We start from the raw sequence: 20,820 nt of genomic DNA on the forward strand, positions 1-20,820 counted from the left end.
TGCTGTGTACATAATTATCAATTTACAATATGCTATTGTTTATAAAATTCACCTAGTAGCTAAACGTACTGTCCTCCTAGGAGGACAAAAGAAAAAATGGACCGTATCAATGAAATGGACAAAAATCCAGACCAGGTTTTGCAACATTAGTGGGTTTAAATACCAGGCCAAATCCAGGATGTATACAGCTATTGAGAAAGGGGTTAGACACCTCGAAACGCGTCTAGCCCCATATAGCCATACTTACAGGATGCTCAAACAGATTGGGAGAAAGCCACTACTCTATAGCGACTATATTTCTGTCATCTACTTGAAATCAAGTGATACAGCCATAGGTCTTAACATCAACTCCATGGAAGCCGGCTACCTGTGTTACAATCTGCCTCTAGGACCCAGCGGACTCCTGCTACACATTCCACACTCATGCAGCTGACAGGGTTTGAGAGCAGGAGAGGGAGTGAGAGATCCCAGCCTCTCTAGACCATGGCAGAGTTGATGTCAGTGAGTAACACAAACTTCTAAGAAAGGGGTGCATGGTGACGTGTGAAACCCTAATCCTGCAGATGATATATGAGTAATACTAGCAGGACAATTCAGTGGCTAAAACCTTTTTCTCATGAACTGGCACATATACATTACCTACAACAGCAGTGACTGACGATCTTTATGGTAAACAGTGTATTCACATCCTGGTCTGGTTTGTCCATTCATTTGACATTTTAATAACATTTTATGCGCATGCACTAATATTTTTATTAGTGTTTTTTTTTATCTATGTATGTATGTTGATTAAGCTGCCACATTGTATATATACTGTATATTCCTAATAAAGAATCAATTTGATGTACATTTATCCTTTTTGAGTGTTATATCACTTATGTTCAAACTGTTGGTATTATTGCTAAGTTCACACTACCATTCCTTACCTCTCTGTTCCTTAATTCCATTAAAAAAGTAAAGAATGGAGGTTTAACCTATTAGTTAAAAATCCCATTGACGCCAATGTCCATTTTATGTCATCTGTTATGTTCCGTTTAGGCGGGTATCCAGTGATATATGCGTTCTTTGGACAGAAAAAATTACTGCATTCCAAAAAAAAATGCATGGATAACAAATACGTGCCAAACTGACTGAACGGATGGCATAATATTTACATTGATGTCAATGGGATTTTTAATTGTTATGCTAAAGCTTTTCTAAACTTCAGTTCTTTATTTTTTTTACTGGAGGTAAAGAATGGTAGTGTGAAATGAGCCTAAGATTCAGATAGTGTGAGTAAAAATTTCATATAGACCCCTAGATACCAGGCAAGTTTATAATTCTGATTTTATAGGAATGTGAGGAAAACACTTTTTTAGCTAAAAGAAAGGTGTCAGGTAGTTACTTGTGCCCTATAGGAACCTGCTGCTAGCTGTATTTGTAAATCAAAAAATGTGGTAACATGCTCTCTTTAAAGGTTTTAGTTGATCTAGTAGGACTGCTCTGTAATACTGATGTGGAGCTTAATCCTCCTTTGGCTATAGGAAACTGTGTTATATTTGTGCTTATTCAATTCTATGGTAATTTTCTTTTTCAAATTTTAGAGGTTAGGAAAGTTAAAAAGAACCCTAAGTACGGTAGCCTACTGTTTACCCAGGAGAATGGATGGAGAATTGGGATTTCAATATATTTACCATTATGTCACATTTTAAAGGAAACCTACCACCACAGATCTACCTATAAAGGTAGATCGGGTGGTAGGTGCATCTAAGGGCTAATCCTCATGTCCCTGCAAACTTTTTATAGCTTTTATTTCCTTAATATGCTAATTTTCTAAAGAGGCTACTGGAGCGTGGAGTAGCCAGAGCTGAGGCTCCACGGTGCGGCTACTCCATGCCCCACATATCCTCCCACCAGATATCCTCGTCTGCAAAGCTGAAGTTCTGCGCATACGCAGTAGCTCCAGCTTTGAAGCAGTGACCACGCAGCCGTGGGCCTGCTGTTCTGCACATGCGTAGATGTCAAGCTTCGCAGACGATGGCGCGCAGCTCCTCATAGCTGCGCGTGGAAGATATCTGGTGGGAGAATCAAAGAGGCTACTGGGGCATGAAGCAGCTGCGCTGTGTAGCCTCAGCTCCGGCTACTCCACGCCCCCGTAGCCTCTTTAGAAAATTTGCATATTACAGAAATAAAGGTTATAAAAAGACTGCGGGGACGTGAGGATTAGCCCTTAAAAGGGATATCCTCACGTCTAATAGATGCACCTACCACCCGATCTACCTTAATAGGGAGATCCGTGGTGGTAGGTTCCCTTTAAGTATCTGTGATTTAAATTAATTTATTTTGTAGTAAGAAATAACAAATGCAGTAGAATTCACAAAAAATACATTCTGCCTTTTTCTTTTGCCTTTAGTTTTTAGACTTCATAGTTGGTCCAGGTGACACCACAACTTTATTCTTTGGGTCAGTTCTGTCACATAAATGTATAGATTTGTTATGTTTTGATACCTTTAAAACAAAATTAAAATCGTTTGAAAAAATATATTTTCATACTTCTTTGTACAGACTTGAGTAAGGTGTTATTTTATGTAGGATGAGCTGACATTTGTATATTGATATAATTCTTAGGACTGTACAAACTTTAGATCACTTTTGACAAAATGTTGAAAAATTGACAAATCTGACTTTTATCAGCCCTGAATAATGAGTTGTATCGGAACTCCCCTTCTTTCAGTGAGACCCCTTGTGCCCCCCTTCATTCAGTGAGAGCCCCACGTATGTTCTCAACCCCCCCATGCCGTCCTATGTTCTACTCTTCATTCAATGAGCCCCCTTTTGATTCAGTGAGCCCTCGTTGTGTCCCCTTTTCATTAACTTCCCACTTACTGTGTCTGCCTATTCCCCCTCATGTCACATTCAGCAGCCTCTTCTCTTCTCTAGGCTGATGCTTGCATACTGCATTTCTCTGCAGGTCATGTGACCATCACCGGTCCGATCTTGCAGGGAAATGCAGTATATCCAAGTTTCCGGGCCAGGCTACCTTTCTTTTGTGCCTAACACATGACTTTCTATTTGCCCAAGCCAATGTAGCCCGACGCCCTGCACTGCATTCTAGAGCAGGTCCTATTCTTGATGTCAGGCCGACCACAAAGTATACTTGTTCGCGTACCCGCCTAACCCAGTAATTTTTATTTTATAGGGGAACTGATAAAGACAGATTCCAAGGTGGAAAGCAAGCACTGGATCAGTTGTTTCAACTGAATCTATTCTATTGTGGTTATCATTGTGGTTATTGCAGCACAATAACTACTTAGCAGAACATGACTGATTTTAGTGAATGAGGCAGCTAAATGTGTATGCAACGTGACTGCACAGTAAATGGCAATTTCAGCTGTGCAGGCAATCTGAAGTGACAAGGTATATGGTTACAAATGTTGTACAGCTGATCAGTGTAATAAAACCCTAGCTGAGCAATAAATCTACATATATGTGAGCCCAAATAGCAGCTTGACGTCCATGGGATCATGTACAGTACATTAAATACAAAGCTGACTGTAATGTACTATAAGCATAAGGGCTCATTTACATGGACATGAATTATTGTGAGAAAGGTGTTCTTTGCAGTATTTGAAAAGAGAGAGATGTATTACAATCTGTTCTTTTTTTGTACTTCTCAAATAGTGCAACTAAAAACATCCTTTCTAGATTGCCAATTAATAATTTAAAGAGTACCTCTCACTCCTGAAAAATACCCCCATCAAATATGTTCCCACTAATCCTGTCCCCAGCCCCTTTATATTTATTCAATTTTTATTACAATTTGTGTGTGCTAACATAGTTTTAAATGACTTCTTACCAAACAAGGTCCCCTGGCAGTCGGCCGTATTCATGAGGGGGCCAGCCAACACACCCCCTCCACGCCCCTGTCAGTCAGGGACATGTAAGAATCGCTGGCGCAATTGCTGGCGGCTCTATGTGATGCGGCATGCAGACAGCGGCTGCGCCTCGCTTATTCACAGTGCCGGTTGAATACCCCTCTGCGATCGCTGTCAGCGCATCACATAGAGCCGGCAACGATTGCGCAATACATGCGCTGCTGCCGGCGATTCTTACATGTCCATGAGTGTATCGGCCTGGACCCCTCATGAAAATGGCCGACTGCCAGGGGACCTGTACGTGGATCCAACCTCTTAATTGGTAAGAGGTCGGATCAATTAAAGCTATGTTAGCACACACAAATTGTAATAAAAATTTATAAAATTATAAAGGGGAGCTGGGGACAGGATTAGGGGGAACATATTTGGTGGGAGTATTTTTCGGGGGAGTATTTACGGTACTTAGCATTTTCACAATGCAGTAAAAATTCTCAGAGGCTGCAGTCCGAATAATGGCCATCTTTCTGTGGATTTTTGCTGTACTACATATATGAGCTATGGGTTGTCTGAGCCCTTTTCCTTACTGAGGACTTCCCCTTTGTGTCAAAAGTGAAGCTTTACTTTAAAAATTTTTTTAGTACTGAACATATATTCTGCCACTTATTGCACCTCTTTTCCTACTTTTTCCCTGGGTCTGTTGCTTAGTATATGACATTTATTGCTGACAAACACACTTTTCAGCCCTATTTATCTGAGGCTACCATGAGCTGATTATCAGAAATTTGAATTGGCAAAACCAAAAATCTCAATTCAATTCTTTACAATGCAATTTTAACCTTGGGGCATTTCCATTCAGCTTGGTTATCATCTGAAGTTACAGCAAAAAACAGGCAATTGGGTCATGGGTCTGGGACTCAGTCAGAAATTCCACAGGGATTCCAAACTCTGTATTCACACCCTAAAGAAGGATTGATCATATGCAGCATGTCACCCTGTGAAAAACCCTGTCCTGGCAACCATCAACTAAACTGAATGGGGCTGTACTAATCACAGCAAGGGTACATTCAAACAGCCATAATTGTGACCCTGGCCCTCAATACCTGATGCAGTGGGAAGCTGACTTGAGCATTTCACTCACGCCCCAGCAAAAAACACAGGTTTTGAAACTATCCCACACTTTTTTCTCCCCCCTCTTCCGTTGTCCTACCGTCTATTACTTACTTTGTCCTCCAACCTGAATCTTTGTCCCCCTCGGATTGTATTTATATTCCCTTGTCTTCCAGCTGCAAAAACTCGACCAATTTGCGTCAGTAGATACTAAGATGTATTTTTCTATTTTTGAAACCCAGCTGTTATAGTAGTCACTTAATTAAGTGAATAGATACTTGAATGTAACTAACTGTTGTTTTTAATATTTCCTCTTTGTATATATCTCACACTTTGTTTGTATACTGTTCCCAAAGCAACGCAAACCCGAGGCAGGTATATCAGCTGCTCCGGAAGTCTCGCGTTGCCTGAGGTGTGAGAAGGCGCACACCGCGTGAAACGGCCAGTCACCTCGGCGTGGCGTGCATCTTCCCTGCTATGAATTTTTTCCTACAATAAAGCGAACGTTGTCCCTGATACCGGTGAGTGACGCTTACTTCTTTCTTCTGTGGGTTTTCGAACTATGTCACAGCGCCTCGGTGAGCTCCAGATACCAAGAAGCAGGTTATAAACTCATGTCAAGATGGTATAGGGTTCTCACTAGGCTACATATGATCTTCCCGTTAGTACTTTCGACATGCTGGAGATGCAGAGAGGAGGAGGGGTCCTTTCTGCACATGTTTTGCTCCTGTCGGGTCCTTGCCCCGTTCTGGGGAAACCTGCAACGTTTAATCTCCTCAATCTGTGGGGACTCCTATATCCTCCTCTCCCTATCCTCCATCACTGTGATGTCTCAACGCGGACATACAAGAGATCCCCCTTACGTTTCCTAATAATTGCGTCCCGGTCTTGCATTCCAGTACTCTGGAAACGGACTACTCCACAAACGATTACAATGTGGATTTTTAAAGTGAACGACATCATGCACATGGAAGACCTCACCTCCTCTATACATGGCACATATGTTAAAGTCAGTATAACTTGGCAGCCATGGATCATCTTCCAACAATCTGCCGAGTACAGGCAATCTATTTGAAGTACAATTTCTTTTGGTTATTCCCCCGCCTCCTAACCTGAGTGCCTCCACCCCACCTTCCCTGTCTACCCTACTACTCCCCCCCATCTCTCCCTCCGCCCACAACTCTTATCAGTATCTTCCTAATCTCCATTTCTCTTCCCGTTTGTCATAGTTACGTGTTACCATGGGGAGTTTTCCATGGACCACCATGAGATCCTGGAGACTCCACCCTGGCTTTGGTTCTTAATTTGTAAAATATAAAGATAGTTTAAAAAAAATAGTTTAAAAAAAAAAAAAAAACAACAAAGAAAAAACACCCATGTCTTTAAAAATAAAAAGTAAAAAACACAAACCAACCCAGGATAGAAAATTATAATAGTATTTATCCTGTGGAACAAAATATAAAAAATAAAGCAATAACAGTCCGTGAATTTACATTTTTTAATCTATCACACAAAAAATAATTTTAAACGTGTACCCCAAGGTTTTACAAATATAAATTACAGGTTTTAACGCATAAAAAGGGCCTCACAAAGCTATTTTGACAAAAAATTCAAGTTATGATTTCTTGAAAGTGACAATACAAAAAATATTTATTTTCCTCAAAGTATTTCATTGTGAAATTGAAAGTAATTAAAAAAAAATTTTACACTTTGGTTTTGCAATTAAGAAAACGCGACTTACAGACAACCCTCATTTGCAAACTGCCCTCTGAATGTTGGTAATTTACTGTACTTTATCTTTGGGCTACAATAAACAGTGATAACCGTTGTCAAATGTGTCTGCAATTTAAGCTTTATTGTTAATCCTGGTTGTTATGACAACCCAACATTTTTAAAATCCAATTGTCACAGAAACAAAAAAAAATTCTGGCTGGGGCTACAATTATAAAATATACAGTTCCGACTTACATACAAATTCAACTTGGGAACAAACCTATAGAACCCATGGACTGCCTGTATTGACCATGTTTTTATTTATTTAGGTTCCAAAATAAATGGTGAAAATTTGTAATAAGAAAAAAAAATGTCAGATTTGCTTTCTTTTTTTAAATGTACTCTCAGGGTTAATAAAAAGTTCATGAGTAGGACATATGAAACTATATTTCTTCCGACAAAAAACATAAACCCATATAAAAATATAGCTAAACAAAAACTGGTCATTAATGTGGAAAAACAGGTGAGTTAGTAAGTGTTTAAATAAAATAAAGGGGATATTGGCCTCCCCCCCCCCCAAAAAAAAACAGGCAGGTGCCAGATATTGGGGCAGATTTACTTACCCGTTTCTGTCACAATCCAGCGGCACGTTCTCAGTGGAGGATTCGGGTTTTCCGGCGTTTCACTAAGGTCGTGCGACCGATGTCCACTAGCTGTGGCTTCTGCGCTGAATTCCATCGGAGTTCACTGAAGTTCACCAAGCTATGCTGGGTGCAGGTAAGCGCGTGTCAAGCGACACTTTTTTTTAAAAAAATGTGCCAGTTTTTCCAAATCCGTCGGGTCTTCTTACGGCCACGCCCCCCCCCTAATTTCTGTCGCGTGCATGCCGGCACCGATGCGCCACAATCCGATCGCGTGCGCCAAAATCCCGTGGCAATTCAGGGAAAATCGGCGCAAATCGGAAATATTCGGGTAACGCGACGGAAAACCACGATTCGGGTCCTTGGTAAATGACGCCCATTGTGTATGAATTAGAATCACCAGCAATATTCCCCCTAGATAATGTCTCTGTTCTTCCCTAACAGCTGCAGACTGCTATCCCTATCCCTATAGGATTTCCTTTCCCTGGTTACAGCGCTAAAACAGGGGTCGATTTTATTATTGTGCCACATGGTACACTAGTTCTGAGTTTGTCTACACTAGTCTTTTGCAGCAGTGTACCATGGGCAGGTCCTACTTTAAACCTTCTGTTAGTTTGTATAAATGTGTGTCACAGTAGCACACGTTTTAAATATTTTTGTTGCACGGACAATTTTTGTGTGGCCACGCCCCTTTTCCAGATACCATGCCGGAAACGTGTAAAAAAATAATTTTATGCAAATTACAACAGATGATTGTCCAAAGTAGATCAATACACATTCCCCCATTGTATCACATTGTATTTGCATTATTAATATTTGAAGAGCACTATTAATTCCATATTGCTGTATAATCAATAAGGGGTTCACATACATTAAACTAAGACGAGAACAAATGCAAGTATATAAATACAAAACCTACAGTGGTCAGGAAACAGTAGAAGGAGGACCCTGACACCAAGGGCTCACAATAAATATGGGAGGTGAGGGAGCGGAGCATTGCAGTAATTGCATGATCAGTTTGATACACTTAGTCACACTTATAATACTTTCTTTTAGACCAAGTAGAACCCTTGTTTTGACAAATAGTCAGGTCTGATGTGACCTATAATTGCGGTACTTATTATTACAGTTTAGGCATAGTTAGTTTAATTTACAAGGATCCAAATAACAATACAAAGGACATACCTGTAAAGATATTTTCTGACTTTTTTTTTTTTTTTTTTTTTTTTTTTTAGAGATTTAAAAAAAGTAAAATCACCAGTTTAATATGGGTTTGGTTTTTGTTTTTGTTTTACATATATTATCAGATATTGTTATAATTTGAAAATTTTGTACATTTGTGAAAAGTAAAAATAAATAAATACAAAAAAATAAATAAAACATTGATATAAGAAACACTTTTTATAGTTTAAACCTACAATTAGCCTCTTCTATACATTTCCCAACTCTCTGTGTAACAAAAAGTCTTAGGCTATATTCACACACACGCATATGGGGGGGCGTATATACGGCTGACGTAAAAACGTCCCCCCATAACGTCCCCACACGTGCGGCACCTTACCGTTCCGTAGCTTGCAGAAAGATAGGACATGTCCTATCTTTCGCCGGAATACGGCGCCATGCATTATTATGGAGAGGGGCCCCTCCTCCTCTCCCCAGCGCCAATGCATGCCTGCTGTGCTCTGCCGGCAAATGTCTGTGTGAATGTAGCCTTAAATAGATAATTTGCGCCAAAATTCACTCTATGAACAAACTTTTATTACCTAATACACTAAGGCTATTTATTGTATTGTAATTAGTTTTTTCTGGTTTGGGTATGTCTAGTATACATTGGTGCAGATTTATCAAAAGTGTCTTAAAGTGAGACAAGCAAGACAAGACAGCCTTATGCTGTCGGTTAAGACAGTTTCCTATTCTGTCACAAACAGATTGCAAGAGCAGCCCCAATGTAAATAAATTGTATAAACTAGACTTCTTCTAGATATGCTAAAGAACAGATAATGTAGGCAGATAGATCAGTAAATAGAAATTTCCTATTCTTACCTAATGCATTACTTTTATAAAACCCTAAGAATAAAAGTCTACTGTATGGCAATCATCCAAATAGGAACACACAAATCTGGAAATCCTTGTTGCCTTTCCTCAGCGATGATTGACATTCCACTCTTCTCAATAATGCTTCTAAATATATGGATGTCCCTAATTATACTGCTGTCAATGGGATCGAGTCTGCAGCCTTCTCTTGCTACATTATCTTTCAGAATAATAACCCCATTCTCTTTTAAAGCATTCTTGCAGCGTAGCAAAAACACCAGGAGATCCTTGTCTGTCAGGTGACCTAAAGAAAAGAAAACTTTGGCATTAGGGTAGTTGAGATGCATTTTCCCCAAAATAAACAAGAAACATAATATCAACAGATCCATAATATTGTAAGGTATTGTATAGTAAACTGTGGAATAATATGTTATAAAATGTATATCGGGAGTATACTTTGAAAAGACTTCCAGTACACTCCATTGAAATACTGCAACATATCCCATACAATGCATATTTACCCCTCTCTTCTCTCTATTGCAGTTAATATTTTTTTAATTGCTGAGTGCTGTCTCTGAGCAGACAGTAACATAATACAATATTTTAAACTCTTAAATCCTATACATGCGAGAAGGGTAAATTTCTGCTCTCACTGTGCTTTATGATACAGAGGATGCAACACAAGTCCCCTTGTCAGGTAGTCATTAAAGTGTACAGTTTAATGTGCAGAACTAACAATATTTATGAATAATTTGCATTGTATGAATAAGACATCTACCATATGTTGAACTGAGTGCATCTAAGCTCCCATGAGGAAAATGTGTCCAATACAATTGCTTTCTACTTATGATATTTAATGTTTGACCATTTTAATAGCCATATTTTTCATTTCAAGCAATAAAGTTATATATTATCTTATACAACATTTAGTTTGAAAGCCTGAAACAGGTACTGTACAAACTTAGAAAATAGAAGCAAATATTTTTCCAACACTATCATTTTGAATATGTTATATATATAAACACCAACCTGAGACCCACTGCATCCAGATAACATCATATTTCCTAGCATGAGGTGTGAAGTCTTGGAGACTGTAGCAATAAAGTGTTTCCACCCGATCTGCCTCTTCCTCTAAATAGTTTTGTGCTTCTTCTAAGAATTGCTCTGTCATATCCACCAGCTCAATATTATTGAAAAAATGTAAGAGAACGTTTTTGCTCACTCTTCCAATCCCTGATCCACAATCAAGTGCAAAATCAGTGCCGGCTTTTCCTGGACCCTGTATGGAAATAAAATAGTGAATGTATTTAATTATGTGAGCACAGAATTAATTGCTGAATAGCTGCATTCAGATGACCAATAAAATTGGGAAATGGTTTAACCCCTTAACGCCGCAGCCCTTTATCGTTATTGCGTTTTCATTTTTCACTCCCCACCTTCAAAAATCAATAACTTTTTTATTTTTCCATGTACAGAGCTGTGTTACGGCTTATTTTCTGTGTAACAAATTATACTTCAAAGTGGTGGTAATTAATATTCCATGCCGTGTACTGGGAAGCGGGAAAAAAATTCCAAATGCAGTGAAATTGGTAAAAAAACGCATTTGTGCCGGATTTTATGGATTTTGCTGTGCGCCCCAAATGACATGTCTACTGTATTCTTTGGGTCGGTGCGATTACAGGGATAATAAATTTGTATAGGTTTTATAATGTTTTCATACATTTACAAAAATTAAAACCTGTACAAAAATTTTGGGGGGGATTTTGACGTCTTCGGCCATTAATAACTTTATTATACTTTGGTGTACGGAGCTTTGGGAGGTGTTTGTTTTTTGCAGCTTTTGATGATGTTTACAATTATATCATTTTTAGGACTGTATGACCTTTTGATCACTTTTTATAGAATTTAAATTTTTTTTTTAAATGGCAAAAAAGTGCCATTTTTGATTTTTCGCATTTCCATTTTTCAAGCCCCACCTTCAAAAATATTCCACTGGGAGCGGGGAAAAAAATTCCAAATGCAATGAAATTGGTGAAAAAATGCATGTGCACCATTTTCTTGTGGGCTTGGATCTACTTTATTTTTTGGGTTGGTGCGATCACGGAGATACCAAATTTGTATAGGTTTTATGTTTTCATATGTTTACAAAAATTAAAACCTCCTGTACGAAAACCTCCTGTTTCTTCTGGCACTAATAACTTTTTCATACTTCAGCGTACAGAGCTGTGGGTAGGATCATTTTTTATGACTTTTGATTATGTTTTAGATACTATTCTTTAAGCACTGTAAGTACTTTTGATCACTTTTTACAGAATTTTTTTATATTTTTCAAAATGGCAAAAAAGTGGCATTTTTTTTTACTTTTTTCTCTTTTTTTTTTCCTGAAAAAAACATTATATTTTAACCCCTACGTGCACCAGGACGTTATAGTACATCCCTGCGGATAGATACTTCCCACATCTGGACGCGCCTTATCGTCCCACTTCTGGCATCGGCTCACGAACAGAAGCGGCACCAGAAGCAGCGGCTGTCAGCTGTCTATCACAGCTGACACCGTGCGCTAACATTAGTGACCGGAGTCGACTCTGATCGCGACTGTTAACCCCTTACATGCCACGGTCATGCTTCCGCCTATGGATCGGATCCACCATGCCGCTTACCGGGGGATCCACCATGCCGCTTACCGGGGGATCCACATCTAGGCAGCCCCGAGGTCTGCCAAATGCCCTGTGGCTGCCCGATGTGCCTGACAGTCAGACCCCTTCCAGGTCTGACTGTAAACTGTCTGCACATGTGTCTGCATGCTCAGACAATTTGCACTACAAGAATTAGCAATCAGAGCATCGCTGGTTCAAGTATGTACAAGTAAAAAAAGGTAAAAACACTACACATTAGAAGAAAAATAAATAAATAAAAATAAAAAATAAAAAAACACAAAAAAACCCACATATTTGGTTTTGCCACGTCCATAACAATCTGTTTAATAAAACAGAATCATTACTGGACCTGCACGGTAAACATCGGAGAAAAAAACGTTCCGAAAAAGATCATTTTTCATTAATACCTTTAAAAAAATGCTCTAAAAAGTGATTAAAAAAATGTTATGCATTCTAAAATAAGAACCCTAAAAAGAGCAATCATGCTCACAAAAACAGATTTGTGAGGCGGTAAATAAAAAAGTTATGCATATGATAGATGCTAAAATTAACAACATTTTCGCCAAATTACCTTTCATTCAATAAAAATGGAAAAAAAAAATTTAAACCTATATAAATGAGGTATTTTTGTAATTGTGGCGACCCATAGAATAAAAATATACTATTTTTATGGTATTATAAACAGCCAAAAAAAAACCCACAAAAAATGTTCCTAAAAATTGATCATTTTCATTTCCTCCACCAACAAAGAGTTAATAAAATCTCACCAATTAGCTACAGATGCCCCAAAATTACATACCAAAAAAGTGCATCTCATAAGCCCCTATAGGTCCACATTAAAAAAACAAAAATTATAGCCTGTACAATTTGACACTGCAAATCTGCAATGGATGGCGCCTTTCTCCATACTATGCCCAGCCGTGCGCCCATACATCAGGTTACCACCACATATGGGGTATCAGTGCACTCAGAAGAAATTAGGTATCAAACTGTGTGGAGCTTTTTTTCATTTAATCCATTACAAATGTTTAATTTTCCACCCAAAATGAGTGTATTGTCAAAAAATCTTACAATTTGTAGCCCGTACCTCCATTTTGTTTTAACCCCTATAAAACACCTAAAGGGTTAAAAAACTCCTTAAAAGTGCTTTTTCGTCCTTTGAGGGGTGTAGTTTCCATAATGGGGTAATTTACGACTCTAGCCATTATTTAGGCCTCTCACAGTCAATTTAAAGTTGAGCAGGTCCATCTAAATACAGGTTTTGCTGATTTTCCCAAAAATGTAAAAAGGCATCTAAATTCTGAGCCTCATAACATTCTAGTAAAATATGTGGAATCTTAAAAAACCATGCCAACATAAAGCAGAGATTTAGGAAATGTGAGTTATGAATTAATTTGGCTGCAATGACTATCTGCTTCAAAAGTAGAGAATTTAGAACTTTGAAAATAAAGAATTTTGCCAAATTTCGTTTTTTCTTTCATAACGAAACTAACACAAAAGATATCATCCAAATTATTAAACTAATTTGAATTACAATGTGCCATGAGAAAACAATCTCAAAATCCTCTGGATATCTTAAAGTGTTCCAAAGCTATAACCACTTATAGTGGCACAGGGCAGATCTGAAAAAATGGGACTGCGTCCTAAAAACCAAAACAGGCCCGTGGACATTTTGTTTTTGCATCTTTTTTTTTTTTTTTTTTTCACTCCCCACCTTCAAAAATCTATAACTTATTTTTGCATATAAAGAGACGTGTATGGGCTTATTTTCTGTGTAACAAATTGCACTTCGTAGTGACGGTATTTAATATTCCATGGCGCGTACTGGGAAACGGGGAAAAAAATTCTAAATGCAGTGAAAATGGTGAAAAAACACATTTGCGACGTTTTCTTGTGGGCTTGGATTTTACAGCTTTCACTGTGTGCCCCAAATGACATGTCTATTTTATACTTTGGGTTGCTACGATTACGTGGATACCAAATTTGTATAGGTTTTATAATGTTTTCATACATTTAAAAAAATGAAAACCTCCTGTACAAAATTTTTTTTTTTTATTTTTGCCATCTTCTGGCGGCAATAACTTTTTCATACTTTGGTGTACGGAGCTGTGGGTGGTGTCATTTTTTGCGACTTTTGATGGCGTTTTCATTGCTATCATTTTTAGGACTGTGCGACTTTTTGATCACTTTTTATTAATTAATTAATTCTTTTATATTTTCCAAAATGGCAAAAAAATGTAATTTTTGACTTTGGACGTTATTTTCCGTTAAGGGGTTAAACGCAGTGATAAACCGTTATTATATTGTGATAGATCGGACATTTTTGGACGCGGCGATACCTAATATGTTAATGATTTTTGCTGTTTATTTATATTAATATCAGTTCTAGGGAAAGGGGGTGATTTGAATTTTTAGGTTTTTATATTATAATTTTTTTTTAACTTTTTTTACTTTTACTATTTTTCAGACTCCTTAGGGTACTTTAACCCTAGGTTGTCTGATCGATCCTACCATATACTGCCATACTGCAATATGGCAGTATATGGGGATTTTACTCCTCATTCATTACAATGTGCTGATAGCACATTGTAATGAATGGGTTAAAACGAGACAGCTTCGGGCCTTCGTGAGACCCGAAGCTGTCATGGCAACGGATCACCGCTCCCCGTGCCATCTCGCTCTGATAACTTTTTCATACTTTGGTATACAGAGCTGTGGGTGGTGTCATTTTTTTGCAACTTTTGATGACTTTTTCAATGCTACCATTTTTAGGACTCTATGACCTTTTGATCACTTTTTATTGAATTTTTAAAATATTTTTCAAAATGGCAAAAAATGCCATTTACGGTTTTGGGCGCTATTTTCGGTTGTGGTGGGGTTAAATGCAATAAAAAAGTTATTATATTTTGATCGGGCATTTTTGGATGCAGCGATACCTAATGTGTTTATGATTTTTGGTGTTTATTAATATTTATATGACTTCTAGGGAAAGGGGGGGGGATATGAATTTTTAGGGTTTTTTTTTTCTATTTATCAGACTCCCCATATACAGTATGGCAGTATATGGGGATTTTACACACCATCTATTACAATGTACAAATTGCACATTGTAATAGCCTCGGATCTTTGTGTGACCCGAGGCTGTCATGGCAACAGATCGCCGCTCCCCGATGACGTCACGAGAAGCGATGATCTGAGCCAAGATGGCAATGCCCACTTGCTGCCGGCTCGCTAATGCCATCGGCAGCTTTGCTGGACCGATCAAAGGTTTAACACCATTGCTGCTAGCACCAATTGCGGGTGTTAGCAACGGGTGTTTGCTTGATTGTGAAGCAAACCCCCGGTGAGTATGAAGGGGGCTCAGCCCGTGAGCCCTCTTCATACTTCCCTATGCACAATAAGGCGTACAGGTACGTTTTATTGCGCTATAGGGTTAAAGGTAGCAGGTTTTTGTCAATGACAAAAGACAATTAACTGTCGTCTCTAGTCCCGGAGCCAACAAGAGGTTATCCTAACCTACAGACCTGACAGGGTATCAAAATTATATGTTGGGGGAAACCTGGGTAATAGTGATCACAATATCATTGATTTTGTATTACGCCTTACTAAGAGGGTTAGTGGAGGGGCAGCAAACACTCTAAGCTTCAGGAGGACAAATTTTCACCAACTTATAGTAGGGAGGAGCTTATAGGCATAAACTGGGACAATGGGGAGATTTATCAAGCTACCTGAAAGGAAGAATGTGCTTAGTTGCCCATGGAAACCAATTACAGCTCAGCTTTCATTTTGCCAGTGCTCAGAATATTTTAAAGGGGAGCTGTAATTGGTTGCCATGGGCAACTAAGCACATTATTCGCACATTGGAGAATAATGTAAATTCTCTCTGGAATGTCAACCGTTTAACCCAGGAAGAGCTACGGTTCTGCCTCACAACTACTAAGATAGACAAATCACCGGGGCCCAGATGGCATACACCCCCAGGTTCTGCATGAATTATGTACCGTGATAGACATTTTTAATATTTGAAGTTCCCCTGAGGATTGGTTCTGTTCCATAGGACTGGCGCAAAGCAAATGTGTATCAATATACAAAAAAGGATCAAAATGCAATCCTGCAAACTTCTGCTATGTGGAAAAATTTGAGGGGTTTGTTAGAGATGCTATCCTGGAATATCTCGCTGTACATAACCTTATTACCCTGCATCAGCATGGGTTTTGAGGGATCGGTCCTGTCAAACTAATCTGATTGGCTTTTATGAGGTGGTAACTTCTAGACTGGACCTGGGGGAGGCGGGGGATGTCATATATTTGGCCTTTTACAAGGCTTTTGATACAGTGCCACATAAAAGGTTGGTACATAATGAGACTGCTGGGACTAGGGGAAAAATCTGTGTATTTGGGTAAGTAATTGGCTTAGTGATAGAAAAGAGAGGTTCCATGGAATTTTAATGTTTCCTTAATAAATTTTTGTACTTTTTACTTTTACCTTTTGCCTGATGCCGATAGATTCCTTTTTCAAAGCCTCCTTCATGTTGCTCCAAACTGTTAGTTATGCTCCTCAATGGTTTCTGGCATTCTCGCACACATTTAAAATCTGTAATTTACCAAAAAGTACACATCTTCGTTGATAAGACACCCTACCCACGGGGAGGCGCCTGGGTATTGTGATTCCTGATTCCATTCTGCTTTAATTGACAGTTCTGGATTGTTCTGAATCTGTCTGTTCGCTATTTGCCCCTGACCCAAAGCTTGTTATTTGGAATTTGCCACCTGCCCTGAAAATTGATCTGTCTATGACTGTAGTCTTTGGTTGTTTTTAGCAGCATCCCCCTGAGCCATCTGCTAATATTTTTCACAAAATGTAGTTTTTAAACACGTTTCCTAATATAGTTACAAAGTTAATACTGTTGAGAAAAGACACATGTCCATTAAGTTTAACTAAGGATGGGAAGGGACTGGAATAGTTAATACAAAAGGAGTGTGTCATTAGAAAAGGTTCACTTCTTCATGGAATAAAGCATGTGTGCCAAAAATTCTGCAACAGCACCAAAATTTTGTCAGTTTTAAAAAACAGATTTATCATCCAGTACCAGTGATAATATGACACAGTAATAAATATGTCTTTCTCTGTTAACTTTTGATAAATTACACACACACACACACTTGTTTGCCAGATTACCTACACTAAGCAACTGATCTGTACTAAACTTTTCAGTTCAGCTGTTTGGGCCTGTTAATCTGTCAGCTACCCGGAGTAGTTTGGGATGAACGAACTAGCTTCTGTGAGATTGACCTTGCTTAACCCTATAAGACAACTTCCATAAGACCAGTTTGTATACCTTGTTAGAAAATAACTATTGGTAAAAAATTTTATCAAGAAGATTTTGAATAAACCTTTTTTTTTTTTTTTTAATCTCTTTTAAAAAAACATATGGTAAAAACACCATGCAGAAAATATTTTTTTTTTTTAGAAAAACATCAACGTGTATGCTGTCAACCGTAAGTAAATCTTCGTTTTAAATTAAATCTCAGTACTGGGATTGAATGATAATGGACTTCAGTGGCAGTTCTTTTGTTTATTTAGTTAAAGGAGATGGTAGTTAACTCCTTAAGTGACATATGACAAGTGGGTGTTGAAATAGAAGCCAAGCTGTTAATCCATTCAACCTCTACAGTAAAATAGAGTACTGTAGGTCTGGCAGATTTCTCTCTGTATCATGTTCAGTTTATAGTATCAGGAGCTTCCTTATTTCATTTTTACTCCATGTAGATGAGAGTGATCTATCAACTGCTATCATTAGTTCAGTATGTGTTTATTAACAGTTAAACATTACCATTTATTACATAAGCAGTAAATCACCATACAGTTATTCCTAAGATTTTTACAACTCTATATTACCTAGATATATATTTTTTCAATTATTACAATTATTAATTACATAGTTGAATTAACTGATAATAATAAAATATAAAAATGATCAACGAGCATCAAAATTAACCTGTCATAAAGGTCCAAATTTAGGCTGATCCAAATTCAGTGGAAATTCTTCAACACAACAAAATGAGTCTCAGCAGTTCCACAGGCATTTTCTTCTGACAGACCTGGATTAAAGCATCAGTCCAACTCCTGGATAGAGTATAAGCCTACCCGAGAATAAGCCGAGACCCCTAATTTTAACACAAATAACTGGAAAAACCTATTGATTTGAGTATAAGCTAAGGATGGGAAATGCATTGGTGCCAGCCCCCTGGAGTGTATAGCCTGCCAGCCCCCTGGAGTGTATAGCCTGCCAGCCCCCTGGAGTGTATAGCCTGCCAGCCCCCTGGCGTGTATAGCCTGCCAGCCCCCTGGCGTGTATAGCCTGCCAGCCCCCTGGCGTGTATAGCCTGCCAGCCCCCTGGCGTGTATAGCCTGCCAGCCCCCTGGAGTGTATAGCCTGCCAGCCCCCTGGAGTGTATAGCCTGCCAGCCCCCTGGAGTGTATAGCCTGCCAGCCCCCTGGAGTGTATAGCCTGCCAGCCCCCTGGAGTGTATAGCCTGCCAGCCCCCTGGAGTGTATAGCCTGCCAGCCCCCTGTAGTATGTTGGGGGCAGCTGTGCTTGGGGAGAAGATCCCAGCAGGGGTGGTGGAGTTTTTAAACTAGGATCGGGGGAGGAGAAAAAGGAAGACACAATGTCACGGCTGCTCCCGTTCCTGTTTTCCGTCCACGTCCCGTCCCCGCGCATCCCCGTCTCCTAGAGATGCATGGCTTCAGGAAATTTTAAGGACCAGCACACCATTAATTGGCGCTGGACATTTTCCCAGAAGGCTATTTAAACCTGCCTCTTTCATTACCCCCTGACGGATCTTCGTGCCTTCTTTTTATTGCATTTCATTATTAAATATACTGGGACACCTCTCCATTAATTATTGAATATGCCCCCCCCCCCCCATTATCATTAATTATTTCCTATGCTGTCCCCCACCATTAATTGTTTCCTGGTTGAAATTCAAAGCCAAGGGATCTCTGAGAATTTTTTTTTGTGTAATTTATAGACCCCTTAACATCTCTGAGGAAATAGAGGGTCACCTATATAAACAGATGGAGTGGACTGCACAAGAGGGGACAGTAGTGATAATGGGAGACTTTAATTTTCCAAATATAAATTGGAGTCAGGACTCTTCTTCATCTGTGAAGGGGAGACATTTTATCAACTTTCTGAAGGATAATTTTATGGTACAGCTCATAGAAGATCCCACAAGAGGTGATGCGTTGTTGGACCCTGTGATTTCTAACAATGTGGAGATTGTCCAAAATATCAGTGTCCAGGAAACCCTTGGGAACAGCGATCATAACAAAACAATTTTCCTTTTAAACTGTAAAAAGCAAAAACAGGTGGGAAAATCAAAAATATTAAATTTTAAAAAGGCTAATTTCCAGAAATTCAGGGCTGCACTACAGGATATAGACTGGGATCAAATACTGACAAATGATGATACTAATGTAAAATGGGAGAAATTAAAATTTATTCTCGGGTCACCCGATGCTTTCAATACTTGCAAAAATACTTGCCAAAATCTGTAAGAAGGAAATAAAATCAGCCAAAATTCAAAATGAAAGATGGGTGGCCAAAGATGGCAAAACAAATCAAGACATTTTTTAAGTATATCAATGCAAAAAAAAAAATGGAGGTGATGCTAGTGCTCCTGCTGCACTCTCTGCTTGCTTGCTTGCCCCAGTTGTAGCTTGCATAGATAGATCATGTCCTCTCCCTGCAGTTCCAGCTCCATCACCACAGCATCTTCCCTTTCCCTTAATTCCTACTTTCCTCATTTTGAAACAATTGCAATTCTTCACACCACACTTTAGAAGAGTAAACAGATGGAGCAAACAGAAACGCTGCTATTTTGGAATGAATACGGACAGTCGGGCTACATTCACACGGACGTATGAAAACTGACATATCCGTACCATACCGCTTTTTTATGGGTTGCATACGGCCGCATTCATTTCAATGAACAATATGTCCAACCATTTATATTGCCATTTTTGACAGCGTAACGTACCTTATACTAGCTGTATAAAAATATAGAGCATGTCCTATTTTCGGTACGTATTTCAGTTCCGTATGCCCTAGAAGTCTATGGTGACGTATAAAATATGGGTTACATACGTGCTGCGTACAGATAAAAATGTCACATATATACAGGCTCATGCGTGTGAATGTAGCCTTAGAAAGAACTGCTATTTTGAAAAACATGGATGCAACGAATATGGACACTACAATTTAGGGATATACTGTTGAAGCAAAAGAACTGCTATTTCTCTAAATGATGATGGGTGATGACGATCATGCATTAAGATAGGGGCTTGTATGCTAAGGGTCCTGTGGTTGCATTTACGTCGGGTTTTCGGCCTTTTCGGGGATCACACCGCTGGGAAAGGGATTTAGTAGGGTATTGTGTCGCACACGATCGGATTTCATGTGACACAAACAGGGGGTGGGACGTCGGATTCGTACAAATAGCGGGATTTATCTTAAAAATTGTGTCACAATCCAAGCACTTACATGCACCGGGAACAAGAAGGTGGACCTGATCGGGGAAGTGACACTTGCAGGAAATCGTGCGAATGATCTTTGTGAATCGAACCGAAGTGCATGATTGTCGGACACTCGGGAACTCCTGTGGCCGGCTAAGTAAATGTGCCCCATTATCTCACTATCACATTTACTCAAATTGCCCAGAAGAGGTCATTTATTTCTATATGTCCCTCACTGCCTTCTTCCTCTATTTCTTTATCCCCCACATCCCTCCAGTAATGTCTCCACATCCC

At 39.0% G+C, this 20,820-nt stretch overlaps 1 protein-coding gene and 1 long non-coding RNA gene across 3 annotated transcripts in view; one reads left to right on the forward strand and one right to left on the reverse strand.

Moving 5' to 3' along the window:
• Window positions 1-206: 206 nt before the first annotated feature.
• Window positions 207-20,820, forward strand: part of LOC140104928 (uncharacterized) — a 33,570-nt gene continuing 12,956 nt past the window's right edge. The window contains exons 1-2 of the long non-coding RNA XR_011850451.1: window positions 207-501; window positions 5,318-5,482. This is a non-coding gene — a long non-coding RNA (uncharacterized lncRNA). The remainder of the gene's footprint in view (window positions 502-5,317; window positions 5,483-20,820) is intronic.
• NTMT2 (N-terminal Xaa-Pro-Lys N-methyltransferase 2) overlaps window positions 8,504-20,820 on the reverse strand; it is a 65,957-nt gene continuing 53,640 nt past the window's right edge. For both annotated transcript variants that reach the window (XM_072128715.1, XM_072128714.1), the window contains exons 3-4: window positions 10,379-10,628; window positions 8,504-9,653 (exon numbers count right to left, since the gene is read on the reverse strand). In XM_072128715.1, coding sequence (XP_071984816.1) covers window positions 9,397-9,653; window positions 10,379-10,628 — 507 coding nt within the window. In that variant the 3' untranslated portion in view covers window positions 8,504-9,396. The remainder of the gene's footprint in view (window positions 9,654-10,378; window positions 10,629-20,820) is intronic.

The sequence above is a fragment of the Engystomops pustulosus genome, chromosome 10, assembly GCF_040894005.1.
Source record: "Engystomops pustulosus chromosome 10, aEngPut4.maternal, whole genome shotgun sequence".
Lineage (NCBI taxonomy): Eukaryota > Metazoa > Chordata > Amphibia > Anura > Leptodactylidae > Engystomops > Engystomops pustulosus.